General features: G+C 38.1%; 1 protein-coding gene across 1 annotated transcript in view; it reads right to left on the bottom strand.

Moving 5' to 3' along the window:
* TMEM156 (transmembrane protein 156) overlaps positions 1-14,266 on the bottom strand; it is a 41,128-nt gene that overhangs the window by 12,641 nt on the left and 14,221 nt on the right. Inside the window, exons 2-4 of the mRNA XM_036765056.1 lie at positions 13,477-13,734; positions 10,712-10,831; positions 3,247-3,333 (exon numbers count right to left, since the gene is read on the bottom strand). Of these exons, the coding sequence (XP_036620951.1) occupies positions 3,247-3,333; positions 10,712-10,831; positions 13,477-13,734 (465 nt within the window). The remainder of the gene's footprint in view (positions 1-3,246; positions 3,334-10,711; positions 10,832-13,476; positions 13,735-14,266) is intronic.

Raw genomic sequence — 14,266 nt, 5'->3', positions numbered from 1 at the left:
ATATTTGGAGCATGCTGATAAAGTTGGAAGATTTTTAGTAAAATCTATGGAAAATAAAAGCTAACTGAGACAGGTTCTTTTGCTAGTAAATTAATGAAGTTGTAAGTATATCTTGTTAAATTAGCTAGGTCTTTTGAACTTAAATTACCATGAACACTTGGAAAGACAGAGTAACTATTGACTTTTTTTCAAGGCATATGTCATAAGTTCTAACTTGTAAAAAGAAGTAACCAAGACAGTATGGGTCAAGCTGTTATAAGATGATATCCTCAGCACCTTAATTTTTACTCCCAAACCTACAGAGCTCCATTAATAAATTTTACCATGTATAGTTATACTTTGGGTATGTGGTTTTTATAAATCCACATACTACAGAATTTTTATTCACCCTTCTTATATCTCACTTGAGGCAGGTGATGGCACTGAACCTGGAGTCAAGAAGACCCAAGTTCAAATCTGGTCTCAAATACTTAGTAGATATGTGACCTTGGACAAGTCACTTAACCTCTGTTTGCCCCAGTTACTTCAACTGTAAAATGGAGATAGTAATAGTACCTACCTCTCAGGGTTGTTGTGAGGATCAAAGAAGATAAAATCTATAAAAAATGCTTAGCACAGTACCTGGCATATACAAGGCACTGTTTAAATACTCATTCTCTTCCCTTCCCCCATCATTACCATACTCTGATAATCTGATCATGGGATTTAAGAGCAAAAAAGAACCTAGCTTCTAGTCTACCTTCTAATTTCACAAATTAAGAAACTGAGAGAGGTTGTGAGTTCCCAGAGTGACACAGGTAATTAGTAGCAGAGTCAAGATTCAAACTTAAGTCATCTGACTCCACATCAGGTTGTTAGACTCTATAGCCAGTATTCTTTCTACTACATGATACCGCCTCTCATCAATAGTTTCATAACTCTTCTTTCAATGCTAGGGGAATTATTTTTCGGTTACTAGTGTTCCTACTAGACTCTTTGTATGATCTTTTTTAGGCCCAGTCTAGTATTTTTTTCCAACTGGGCAGAGTAGAATCTGTGAGTCCATACTAATTGAGAGGCCTAATAGAAGTCTCTTGGTCTCAGTTGCAAATAGCAATCTCCTGCAAATCTCTAAACAGATACAGATGCACCTTCAAATGCAGTTGAGGGTTTGGGTTTGGTTTGGTTTTGACAGCTTTACAACTGTCAAGCATGTAAGTATCTGAAGAGGGAATGGAACCCAGGTCTTCCTATCTCCAAGTCTAGCACTCTATCCACTCTGCCATGCTTGATCCTCCACTTAGGGTACCCTTTCCCACTACTCAGCCACCATCACTGTGGAAACAGAAGGAGGCCATATAACACTATTGGCCATATTTTATTTTTGCTTCATCCTGCAATAATTATTTATTATAATAATAATAATTTAGTGACTAAATTATTAGTGATGAACTTCTCTCTACTTAGGCTAGTTCTCAGACAGTAAGCACAATCTGTTGTCAGACCCATCTTTGCAGCTTGGTAAGACCTGTAAGAGCTTATTGTCTAAGCATATAGCTATTAAGAACCCAAGGTCACCTTCAGACCAGACTTGAAATTCCTTTTCTCTCTCTCTCAGGTTAGAGAAATATGGGAAGGCAAATAAGAAGCTTTAGTCATTTTATTCATAATTCTGCTGCCCTCTAATAATCAAATATAGGACTTTCCGTGGTTATAAATGCAACACCTTGTTCATAGTAAGCTCTCAGTAGGTATGTAGTTAATGAAATTGACGACAGATTCATAGGATAATAGTTCTATATAGAGCTAGAAGTGTCTATATCATTTAGACATCATTTAGTCTAGAGGTTTTTAACATGGAGTTTGTAGACTTGTTTTTAGAAATACATTGATAACAATATTTTAAATTAATTGGTTTCATTTGTAATCCTATGGCTTTTACTTTATACTATTAAAAACATGATTCTGAGAAGGGGTCCCTAGGCTTCACCAGACTGCCCAAGGGGTCCATGACACAAAAAAGGCTAAGAACCTTTGCTTTATGCTGAGTGAAGTGAGCAGAACCAGGAGAACATTGCACATAGTAATAACAACATTGTACGAAGATCAACTATGATTGACCTAGCTCTTCTCAGCAAAATGATGATCCAAGCCAATTCCAAAAGACTCATGATGGAGAATGCTATCTACACCCAGAGAAAGAACAATGGAGTCTGAATGTAGATCGAAGTACACGATTTTCACTTTTTTTGTTTTTTGCATTTTTCTTTCTCATGGTATTTCCCATTTGTCCTGATTTTTCTTTCACAAGATGACTAATGTGGAAATATGTTTAACATGACTGCATATCTATAACCTCTATCAGATTGCTTGCTGTCTTGGGGAGGGGGGAGGATAGGGAGGAAGGGAGAAATTTGGAACTCAAAATATTCTAAAACATGAATGTTGAAAACTATCTTTACATGTAATGGGAAAAAATAAAATACTATCCCCCCCACCCCCCACCAAAAAAAAAACCTCTGATCTATTCCAACATCCTCACTTTACAGATGAAGAAGCTGTGGCCCAAAGAAAGTTAAGTAATTTGCCTAAAGAAACACAGATAATAAGTGGGAAATTTGGGGTGGGAACCCTACTTGTCTGGCTCCAAATGCAGAAGAGCTTTCCCCTGCATCAGACTGTCATGAGTCTGGACAGTGGGTCTGAAGGAACCTTCCTAATTAGTTCAAAGAGCTATGAGAGAGCCAGCCAGCAGAGAGAGGCTGTGCTGACAGCCTCTCATTTGCTCTCATTAAGTGCTTCTTATTCCAATACAATGACACTTAGGAGAGGACAGAGGGGACTTTTTAATTGGCGCTATTACGAAGCTCCCTCCATACAATGATGTTCTCCATTAATAGAGAATCTAAAGAATTCTGTGCCCACTCTACAATTACTTCTCACGATTCTCAGAAGTAATGGTATCTTGTCTCATTTAAAAATAAATCTGAAGTTCCTTCCTTACTGCCTTTTCCTTTCTGCCTACTCACATAAATTTCTCTTTGCCAATTAAACAATGTACCTTTATTTAAGGAGGCAGTTTTGATTTCAACTGTCCTCTCATACAACAAATTAAACCAAATCTCATAAGTCCACAGCTTCTTTCTTCTTGAGGCCAATTTAGATGGGTTCAGGTCCCTAATCACTTCTCACTCTTAGGGTTTAATCTTTGGAGATACTTTAGAATTTATTTAGCAGTGGTTCCTGAATATGTGATGTAGCACTCACCAGAAATAACTTGGATATTTAGCACTCTTCTCAATTTCTCAGAATCATTTCCTTTTAAGACAGTGGAGGCAGGTTTGTATCTACGATCTGTTCAAAGAAAAGAAATTGCTAAGCATTTAAATGAGATATATGTACACACATTCATAAACATATATACATTTTCCAAACAAATATGTGGGGAAATAGGTTATCTATAACAATTACCTGAGGAACTTGAAATTAAGTTCTAAGACATTATTTTCCATTTGCAAACACTGATTCATTCTGAGACCAGTGCCTTCTTGGCTAACACTAATGAACATAGATACGTTCAATCTAATAAGGACCTCTGGCTATTATGTTCAGTATGCCTAATAGTTCTGCCACCTAATAATATCCCTCTAGCTAATAAGTGGGTGGCATTGCTCTGTAGTCTTAGATTCAAGAGACTAGGTCTTCAAATGCCATTAACTTCATCCTGGACACTGCAATTTATAAAGTGGTCTCCAATTGGACAGTTGTGTCTATAACTGAATCACCCAGATTACTCTCTTCAAAAATGAAAGACAAACACAACCCAAATTGCTAAATTTCTTGTAGGTGTCTAGGCATATGAATCAAGGTGTGTATGATATATACTTACAGGCAATTAAATTTTTAAATAAACTATTAGATGGGAAGCTAAATATTAATTAATCATGACTACTTCTCTGGAGTCTTAGAGAAATCTGGAAACAAAATGAAGCACAATTTAGATCAAGAGTTAAAATCAAACAGTCTTAAATCAGTAAGGGACAGTGTTTCGCACATAAATGTTTAACAAGTGTTTGTTGCATTGGTTTGACATCACAGATCTTCTAGTTCAGGGTTTCTTTCCTATGGCACTGACCTGCAACAAATTTTTACAGTACCTACCTATAAAACCTATAAACGTAAAAATCTATCTTCTTCTCCTTCTCCCCTGTTCATCCTGCTACTCCCACTCTGAGTTCCTCTTTCTTTGTACACTGTTTTAGAAGATCTATAGTAGAGAATGTTGATATTTCACTGGTCCACAATATAACTTGTATTGGGAAATATTAAGCTAATTCAACTCCCTCCTTTTCTATGTGACAGAATATAAACACTTACTTACAATCTGGAGTCTTTCTCATGGAGTCTTTCAACTATTTGCCATCACAACTGAATCTATCCTAGTCCATCCTCTCAGGGATATGCAGAAAACAATCTTCAGTTTTTCCCAAATTTTATCTTAGAATCAAAGGAACATATATTGGATGCAAGGCTTTTGTATCTAGAATTGAAACGGTCTCAGATAAACTTAGACTAAAAAAGCCATAACATGCTTTGCCCCATATTTTATGTTCTTACTTTTCTAGCTGGTATTGGGTACTTAAGCAGTACTGCTCAGTCTTTTTATGCACAAGGGAGAAACTGGCTTTGTGTTGAATGCAGCTTTCTGCCCCACCTAGTTTCTCGTTCTACTCCCTTAGCTCAAACTAAAAGAAAAAGATTTTAAGTATCATATGAATTTGCAAATGGTTGTGTGACTCCCCAGGGTTGATATTCTTCCAATCATGAGACAGTATGTGAAACTCAAGGGACAGCTAACATGGACATCAGTTTCTATATGCTAAAGTTTCTGTAGGCTAAAACAATGAATTAAATCAAACAAAATAATATTATACATATATATCCATATAAAAACACAAATATAATGCTATGCTATTGGTTTTTAGTCATTTTCAGTCATGTCTGACTCTTTGTGACCTCCTTCGGGGTTTTCTTGACAGAGATACTGGAGTGGTTTGCCATTCCCTTCTCTAGCTAACTTTACAGATGAGGCCCAGGGCAATCCACCTGGTCTAAAGATAACTTTTAGAGTCTGCGGAATCACTGTCCTTTCTCAAAGAGGACTATGACATCAGGAAGATGATGACACAACTTGCAAGTGAATTAGATTTAAGTGAGGGAGGGCTGTGCAAAAACCTCACTTGCTCCTCCAGAGCCATCTGGGCCCAATGGCAAGATAAAAATCGGCAAGACTGGAGATGGCCCCAGATACAGTGGGAGATCTTGGTCTTTTTAAGTTAAGGTCTTTCCCAGGTCTCAGTTGGACTGAGGCAACCCAGTGATTAAGTGATAATCAGTGATTAAGGCTAGGTAAGAAATGAGTCAAAGAATGGCTTCTTTGATCTAGTCAAAAAAAAATAATTGGGGGGGGGGGAACCCTTAGGTATCTGGCCAAACAGAAACAATTGCTATTTATATTTACTCTGAGTCAATCCTGGCCCAAACAATGACCACCAGGTGGGGCTTGGGCTGGGACCTATTATTGGCCAATCAATGAGAGCCAGAGTGATTTGAGTTTCTATATAGATGTAATATGAAATCCTCATTGATATGCAAGGAAATATTTATGAAAACGATCCCTTTGGTCAAACAGCCTGACTTATATAAAAATATTTTTGTGTGATATATTCTTAGAGCTTTGTCTACTTACATAGGCATCTAAGAGGTACAGGGAATAGAATACTGGGCCTGGAGTCAGGGCGACCTGTGTTCAAATCTAGTGACTAGCTATGTGCTGCAACCTGGTCATTACAATGTGATCTGGGCAAGTCATATCACCTGTCTGTCTCAGTTTGCTCAACTGTAAAATGGGGTAATAATAGCACCTATTTCCCAGGGTTGTTGTGAGGAGCAAATGAGAAAATATTTATAATGCATTTACCACACTGCCTTCCATAAAGAAGGTGCTTTACAAATGCTTGCTTCCCCTACTGCCCTTCTCCTTATGTCCATCACCAGACAGCATTAAAAAAAAATAACAAAAATCAACTTTGTAAGTACAAAATGGGGGAAATAGGATAGATAGGAGTTTGAGTGAAAAAGTTCTAGGGGTTTTACAGAATTGCAGGCTCAACCATATAATACGGCTACTATTAAGAGAGGCTTAGAGTGCAGCACAAGGGAGAAGGCGGCATTGCTGTCACCTGCCTTGGTCAGACCACATCTGAAGCGTTCCGTTCTGGACACCACATTTTAGGAAGAAGATGGCAAGTGGAAGCAAATCCTTAGGATGTCAATAACAAGACTGAGGACATAGGAGACTATGTCATTCAAAGATTGGTTGAGGGAAATGGGGATGTTTAGGCTCGGGAAAAGAAGGCTCAAAGTGGTTATGATTACTGTGATTATTAATATTCAAATATTAGAAATTATGTCTATACCAAGAATTCATGACCCTTCTTAAATCCAGTGCTCTTTCTACACTAGACATGGTTCCAACATCTGCCATGTCATTTCCACACAATTAGAATGAGAACCAACTCTAGACAACACTGTGAAGCCATTGAATTTTGCCTTCAAAGCTTTGGGGCCCACAGATTTACCTTTCTTTTTTCCCTTCTTCATCTTCTGGCTCAGAAAATTCATAATTTCTCTGGAAACTGCATTTGGGAAAGCAATACATAACCATACCGATATATGCAGTTCTCCTTAGGCTTCCCACTGTGGTCATAACACAGCACAATTTTGTAGAAATTTGGGGATAACTTCCAAAATCACCTATAGTAAACTGTCCAGGTTTTTATCAATTTGGCCAAAAGGACCCTAACTGATCTGCGATCTATGATTTCACAAATGGTATGTAGCATTAAAATGAAGCACAGTCTTCTCCAGGGCAAGATTTTGTTAACAGTGACCCATGAACACCTCAGCAACAAGCCAGGGACCTGAGCATGGTTAATTTATTAGTTAGGCTAGCAGCAACCAACAAAATGGGTCAGTGGTCTCTCTCTATGACCAAAGACTCAGAATGAGGGCCTATAGTGTCTTTTTAACCTAGGTGTATCATTCTTCTGATTGGCCTAACAGCACATCATTTGGACCTCCTCTGGCAAAGACAAGACAATCCTGATGGTACATATTTAAATGAGGTGGGTTGAAAGTTATCTCAGCTCCTCCCTATTACTTCATCTTTGGGAGGTGGCAGTAATCTTCAAGTGATAGAATTAGTTTGGGGGTGGGGGGGAGAGTGCGTTGGTCTTCAGGTGTGGCTGATCATGCCTTCTCTGACAATTAAGGAATGCTTATTGGTTTATAAGAGCCAACTTCCTCCAACAATCAAGAAAAAACTACTAGGGAAAAAATATAAACCATTTCAATCAGTTCCCCTACCCCACCCCTGTTGGCCTCCCCCTTCTAGATCAAGTCACCTCTAACTTTGAAAAAGGAGACTCAAGGACACTAGAGTCTCTCCTGGGTAGGGCCTAGCCCTAGCTGGTTCTCTATTTAAAGGGTAAACAGAAGGGGAGAGGGGCTGTTTTGCTTTAAAAAGGTTAATGATAGATGCCCCAGGGACTAGGAGTCATGATATTCCTCAGCTAAGCCTTAGTTCTGAATGTGAGAGGTCTCCTTTTGATCTAGGCTAAGAGGGGATTTTGAACAAATGGGAAAATGGAAGGATTACAGAGTTGATGGAGTACAGGATCTGGGAGCCCCCTTGAACTCTCCTTGAATATTCCCACTAGATGAGGCATTTTCCTGAGGCCATAAGCCTTTCATTATGGCTAGGCCCAAATCTCTTGTTACTCTTAACCTAGCCTAGCCCTCCACTGTCCAGCTACTTTCCACCCCTGATCCTATCAAAATGTCTATGCCCAAATCTGTTACCCTTAAACTAGCCTAGCCATAACATTGTCTATTATCTCCAGGTAGCCTTCTGCTACTTCCTACCCTTAATCCCATTCTTTTGGCTCCTGGAGTCTGACCTCACCCCAGTCCCATCAAGCTCCTCCTTAGACTCCTCAAGCCCCTCCCTAAACCCCTCCTCTAGTCACCCCAGACTACTTGACCACCCCTAGATCCCTCCCACAATCTTTCCGTATATAAATCTCATCTTGCCTCCATGAAGGTGCTCAGATTCAATCTAGCTCAGCAGATTGAATCTGGCCTGTTTGTGAAAACAAGTATCACAAATGGTGAGATTTCCTAAGACAACCCAATATGGCAAACCTTTAATAAACTTTGTTTTTCTTTGGCTGTGAGAAGGCTCGAGTCGAATTCTTTCGAGCAGGACCCAGCATGTTGGTATTTTGGGGTCTTGAGCACCCCTAAAACATGGTTCCCTGACCTCATCAGAGTAATATTAATTATCAAATGATATGGCATAATATTAATTTTCCTCAGGTAGTAGCCCCTCCATGGTCACAAACCATACCTGCCCATTACTTGTGGACAAGTTTATAGCAAAGCCATAAATATTTTTACCTTTTAAAAATTGCAGAAAGATCTATGTTTTTAAAAAAAATTTAACTTACAGTTTATTCTGAATGAGCTCAAGTTGGCTCAGAGTGACATACTGATTAATTTTGAATAGCAGGTCACATTTACATGTTGTTTGCATAATTTTTTCCCTAATTACATGTAAAAACAATTTTAACTTTTTTTAAAGTTCTGAGTTTCAAATTCTATCCTTAATCTGATATAGGTTATGTGTGTGTAATCATGTCAAATGTTTCCATATTAGTCATTTTGTGCAAGAACACTAGAAGGAAGGAAGCAAGCAAGCAAGCAAGGAAGTGTTGAGGTTTTAGGGGTGCTCGAACACCAAAATACCATTAGGGAACCATATGTTGAGGTTTTAAGGGTGCTCGAACACCAAAATACTGACACACCAAGGCCTGCCTGAATGAATTCGACCCAAGCCCTCTTTCAGCCAAAGTAAAACAAAGTTTATTCAAGATTTGCCATATTGGGTAGAGTCTGAACATTGGCTTGACTTTTAAGGAATCTGAGCCTTTGTGATGCTTGTCATACAAACAGGCCAGAACAATCTCAGGTGAGCTAGATTGAATCTGAGCACCTTCATGGAGGCAAGATGGATCTTCTATATAGAAAGATTGTGGGAGGGATCTAGGGGAGGTTCTGGGGTGATGGGAGAAAGAGTTTGGGGAGGGTCTTGAGGAAGAGTCTAAGAAGGATCTTGATGGGACTGGGATGACTAGAGGTCAGACTCCAGGAATGGGACTAAGGGTCAGAAATAACTGAAAGCTACCTGGAGATAATGGACAATGGAGGGCTAGGCTAGTTTAAGAGTAACAGATTTGGGTATAAGTATTTTGATAGAATCAAGAGTGGTAAGTAGCCAGACAATAGAGAGCTAGGCTAGGTTAAGAGTAACAGACATTTGGGCATAGTGATAATGGAAGGCATCGCCTCAGGTGAATGCTGGATCAAGTAGAAAGATTCAAGGAGAGTTCAAGGGGGTTCCCATATCCTATATCTCAAAGGAAGGAAGGAAGGAAGGAAGGAAGGAAGGAAGGAAGGAAGGAAGGAAGGAAGGAAGGAAGGAAGGAAGGAAGGAAGGAAGGAAGGAAGGAAAGAAGAAAAAGAAAGTGAAAATAGCATGCCTCAGTCTGTAGTCAGACTCTGGGGCCAGATAGCATTTTTAATCATGAATCCTTTGGAATTGTCTTGGATCATTATATTGATCAGAGTAGCCAAGTCTTTCATGATTCTTGATTGTACAATATTGCTGTTACTATGTACATACAACATTTTGGTTCTGTTCACTTCACTTTGTATTAGTTCTTGTAAGTCTTTCTAGGTTTTTCTGAAATCATCCTGCTTGTCATATCTTATAACACAATAATATTCCATTGCAATCATATACCACAACTTGTTCAGCCATTCCCCAAATGATGGGTAGCCCCTCAATTTATAATTCTTAGCCACCACAAAAAGAGCTGCTATAATTCTTTCCCTCTATTTTTTTCTTATCTCTTTGGGATTCACACCTAGCAATAATACCGCTAGATCAAAGGGTGTGCACATTTTATGTCCCTTTGGGCATAGTTCCAAATTGTTCTCCAGAATGGTTGTATCCGTTCACAACCCCAGCAACAATGCTTTAGTATCCCAGTTTTCAAACATGCCCCCAACATTTATCATTTTCCTTTTTTTGTCTTATTAGCCTGGTAAGTGTGAGGTGGTACCTCAGAGTTGGTTTAATTTGCATTTCTCTAATCAATAGTGATTCAGAGCATTTTTTCATATGATAACTTTGATTTCTTTGAAAACTGCCTGTTCATATCCTTTAACCAATTATCAATTGGGGAATGACTTGTATCCTTATAAATTTGACTCAGTTCTCTATAATTTGAGAACTGAGGCTTTTATCAGAGATACTTGTTATAAAAATTCCCACCCAGTTTTCTGCTTTCCTTCTAATTTTCTTGCATTGGTTTTGTTTGCACCAAACCTTTTTAATTTCATTTAATCTAAATTATCCTTTTTACATGTAAATCATGTACCCATTTTGACCTTATCTTGGTATGAGGTGTGAGATACTGGTCTATACCTAGTTTCTGTCATACTATTTAGATGAAAATTGAAATAGAAATTAAATTCATGGCTAAAGACTAAGATCCTAAAATCAGTTAATTTTAGTATTAATTTTGATTTAACTTTCAATACTTACTCTGCCAAGTCTGAACTCTTCCGTTTTCTTGGAATATTTTGTGGACAGTGAAGATGATCAGAAATATGAAAACTAATAAAATTAAAACATACCAGGTGATCTTCATGGTACAAGTAGAATCTATTAGGAGGGAAGGGGTTAGAAAACAAATATGTTTAAACATACAGTAAAATGAATCAAGAATTAAGAAGTAGTATGAAGAAATTTAAACTCAATTCCCAACTCTGCCACCAACTAGCTGTGTGATCTCTGGCAAATCTTTTCTGTGCCAGAATTTTTTCATCTGCAAAACAAAGTAATTGGAACTGATGATCTCTAGTTATATTCTCTCTCATCTGTAAAAGTTTATGATTATATTTACTTTGAATTTAATACTCAATTTTGCTAACATTTCTTTCACTGGAAATAGAAATGTAAAATCCTTGAGGGCAGGGACCTTCTTGTTTTTGTCATATCAGTAGTACTTAGCACAGTGCCCAGCACATAGTAGGTGCTTCATAGATATGAAATGAATTGAGTCGAAGTCCCAATGTGAGATTCCTAATGTGAACATATCATAAGGCAAATGCTAAATACTGCTCTTAGGACAGGGAACTCTATTGTTAAGCTTTATATGATAACATTTCTAGTATTTAAATAAAATAATGTAACTAATACAACAGAATGATAATGGATTTATGAATCAGTCTATGAGAAAATGGCTTTCCCAAATGGGGGAATGGCCCACTCTGTTCTTGCTCTTAAATTCTGAATAATACAATGATGTCAATGTCACAAATGATATATTTTCTTGTTCAGTTAAGTCTGACTCCTTGTGACACCCATTTGGGGTTTTCTTGGCAAAGATACTGAAGTGGTTTGCCATTTCCTTTTCTACCTCATTTTACAGATGAGGAAACTGAGGCAAACAGGGTTAAGTGACTTGCCCAGCTTCACACAGCTCGTAAGTGTCTGAGGTCACATTTGAACTCAGGTCTTCCTGACTCCAGGCCCAGTGTTCTATCCACTATGATACCTGGCTGCCCCCACACACACCATATGAGTTAGAGTTAAATCTCAAGATCCAAGAGAAAAGACTCCCAGACTATAGAAAGTTCTGTTTCCATGGGAGCAAGTATTCCCCCCTCCCAGGGCAAGTACTTCATTGTCTATTCTATTTGTAAGTTGGTCCATGCAAGGTGTTAAATTTTGGGCAAGACAGGGGTACAGAATAAAATAAGTACCTTGGCTCACAGATAAAATACTTCATTTCTGCAGATTAAATTCACTTTTCCATTTTAAAAAAAATGAATATTTATTGCCAACTCCCTTAAGGAGAGTCTAGCAAAAGTTCATTTATGTACAGATTTTCTCAAAACATGAAAAAATGTACTTATATTTTCCCAGTACACTGGAATCTCTTACGTAAATCACTATTATCTTTCTGAGTTATGAGGCCAAAGGAGACAAGTAGACAACCATTTCACTCCATATAGGCTTAGAATTTATAGATCCTCCATGAATGTTAAATGAATTTTTTCTTTATAGCAAAATATAAAACAACAGGAAGACTTATTTTGTGTCTTATGCTTTGGAAAAACACAAAAATCAATGTAGTTATACATAAATGTACATTGAAAAATGTAATGTTTTTTATATCCATATTCCAAACTCCTAGATCTTTCAGCCTTCCCTGCCTGCTTCCTAATTTAAAAGACTGATCTACTTCCTAGACAGATAAGATGTTTTTCTGTATGAAGTAAAGCATGTTTTTTCCCCCAGAATAAAGGGCTTCTTGCGGCACTTAGGCAGATATATAAAATAGGTGAAATGTATCTTTGTAGTATCTTCATTCTCCCAGTACTTCTCTCCCAATGGCAATCAGTGCCTCTGGATGCCCCTTATGGCACCTCACCCAAGCCTGTACCTCCCTCCTCAAGCATTGTCCCATACTTAAAAATCCTATCTTCCTTTCCCCTCATCCAAACTCCCATTCATTCCTTCAGTGCGTTGATCACAACTGGCTGGGGAGGGAAACCAGAAGTCCAAATAATTCCAACTAATGTGTTATATACACTTAGTGTTTCATGTATAATAATGTATTACCCTGCCAGTGGTATTTCCATTGTAATAGAGGAGAGACAATACAAGTCATGGAGCCTGGTTTTAGGCTACAAAAGGCTAAAGCTGCAGAACAGCCAAAGGCCTCATTACTGCCTGGCAAGCATGAGGACAGCTGGTTGGGTCACTGGTTGGGACAACGCGTGGGTCACTGATCCCTAGATCCCTAGATCAAGGAATCTAGAAAGAGGTCCCCAGAACACTTTGGAGACCCCTGTGTGGCATATACAGGAGGATATGGATGGGAACAGCTCAAGATGAAGTATCAGTATCAGTAGAAGGAATTCAAGTCGGTCAAAAGATTGAAGTCAATACAGTCAAGGATCAAATCTCTAAATGGAGGACTTTCAAGCATCAGCAATATAAGAGAAAGATTTTCTTTTAAGTCTAGGGGAAGAGGACTTTCCCAGAGTCCTCTAATCACACCAAGTAGGAGGTTCATTCTTCCTATGTTTAAGGCATGTGTCATAGGAAAGTCTATTTTAAAGGAAAAAAGAAATGAAAGCAATATTCAATCTCAGGCCCTATTCTTTTATTCATGAATTTGCTCTCATATTTGGCTTTTAATGGGAAAATGGTGAGAGACTTTTAATTTCTTAGTTGTACTTAAATATTACCAGAAACCATGTCTCCAAGTTTCCTTCTACTTCCCTTAGATAACTTACTTCCTGTCTCCATTTCAAGTTGCAGAGAAACCTGATTACAGCTCTTCAGGCTTTGCACACTTCTGTGAGAGCTGTTTAGCAAAGTTGCCTCTGTTAGGTCTTTTCCAGCAGTTGAGTTTGTAAGGTGGAGTTTTACTACACAGGTAGTGTCATATCCTCCCAAGTCTTCAACGACAGGAACCACAGTGAAGTTGAAAATTACATGAAGTGGAAGAAAATTCTCAGCTTTCATTTCCATTGAGTCATTCATTATGGAAGCTAGAAGGAGAACAGAATTACATCCTATAAGGCACTTACACGTGAAAACTCCTACAACCTAATTTCTCCTTAAGAAAGAAGTTTGAATCAATGATCTTCACTGGAAATTTAACTAAAGGTTAAGCTTTTAAGACAGTAGAACCAGTCAGTCAATCAATCAATAAGCATTTATTACATGCTTACTACTACTGCTGCTGCTGCTGCTGCTGTCGCTGCTGCTGCTACTGTTACTGCTGCTACTACTACTAGCTATCTTGTATAACACTTTGATGTTTTCAAAGAGCTTTACATACGTTAACTCATTTGATACTAGGGGCCAGGTACTGAGCTAAGCACCTGGGATACAAAGAAAGGCAAAAATGCTACTCATCTCCAAAAGTATGAATGAAATACACATTTTTTGGACATTGCCAGTGTGGGAATTTGTTTTGCTGGACTATGGCCATTATAAAGGCTTTATTTTAATTTTACTTTTTCAAATTACTTAATTGAGAGAGAATAGGAGGAAAAGATAATAAACATATGTAAAGTA

Source organism: Trichosurus vulpecula, chromosome 6, assembly GCF_011100635.1.
Source record: "Trichosurus vulpecula isolate mTriVul1 chromosome 6, mTriVul1.pri, whole genome shotgun sequence".
Lineage (NCBI taxonomy): Eukaryota > Metazoa > Chordata > Mammalia > Diprotodontia > Phalangeridae > Trichosurus > Trichosurus vulpecula.
This window is presented reverse-complemented; position numbering and strand designations above follow the sequence as displayed.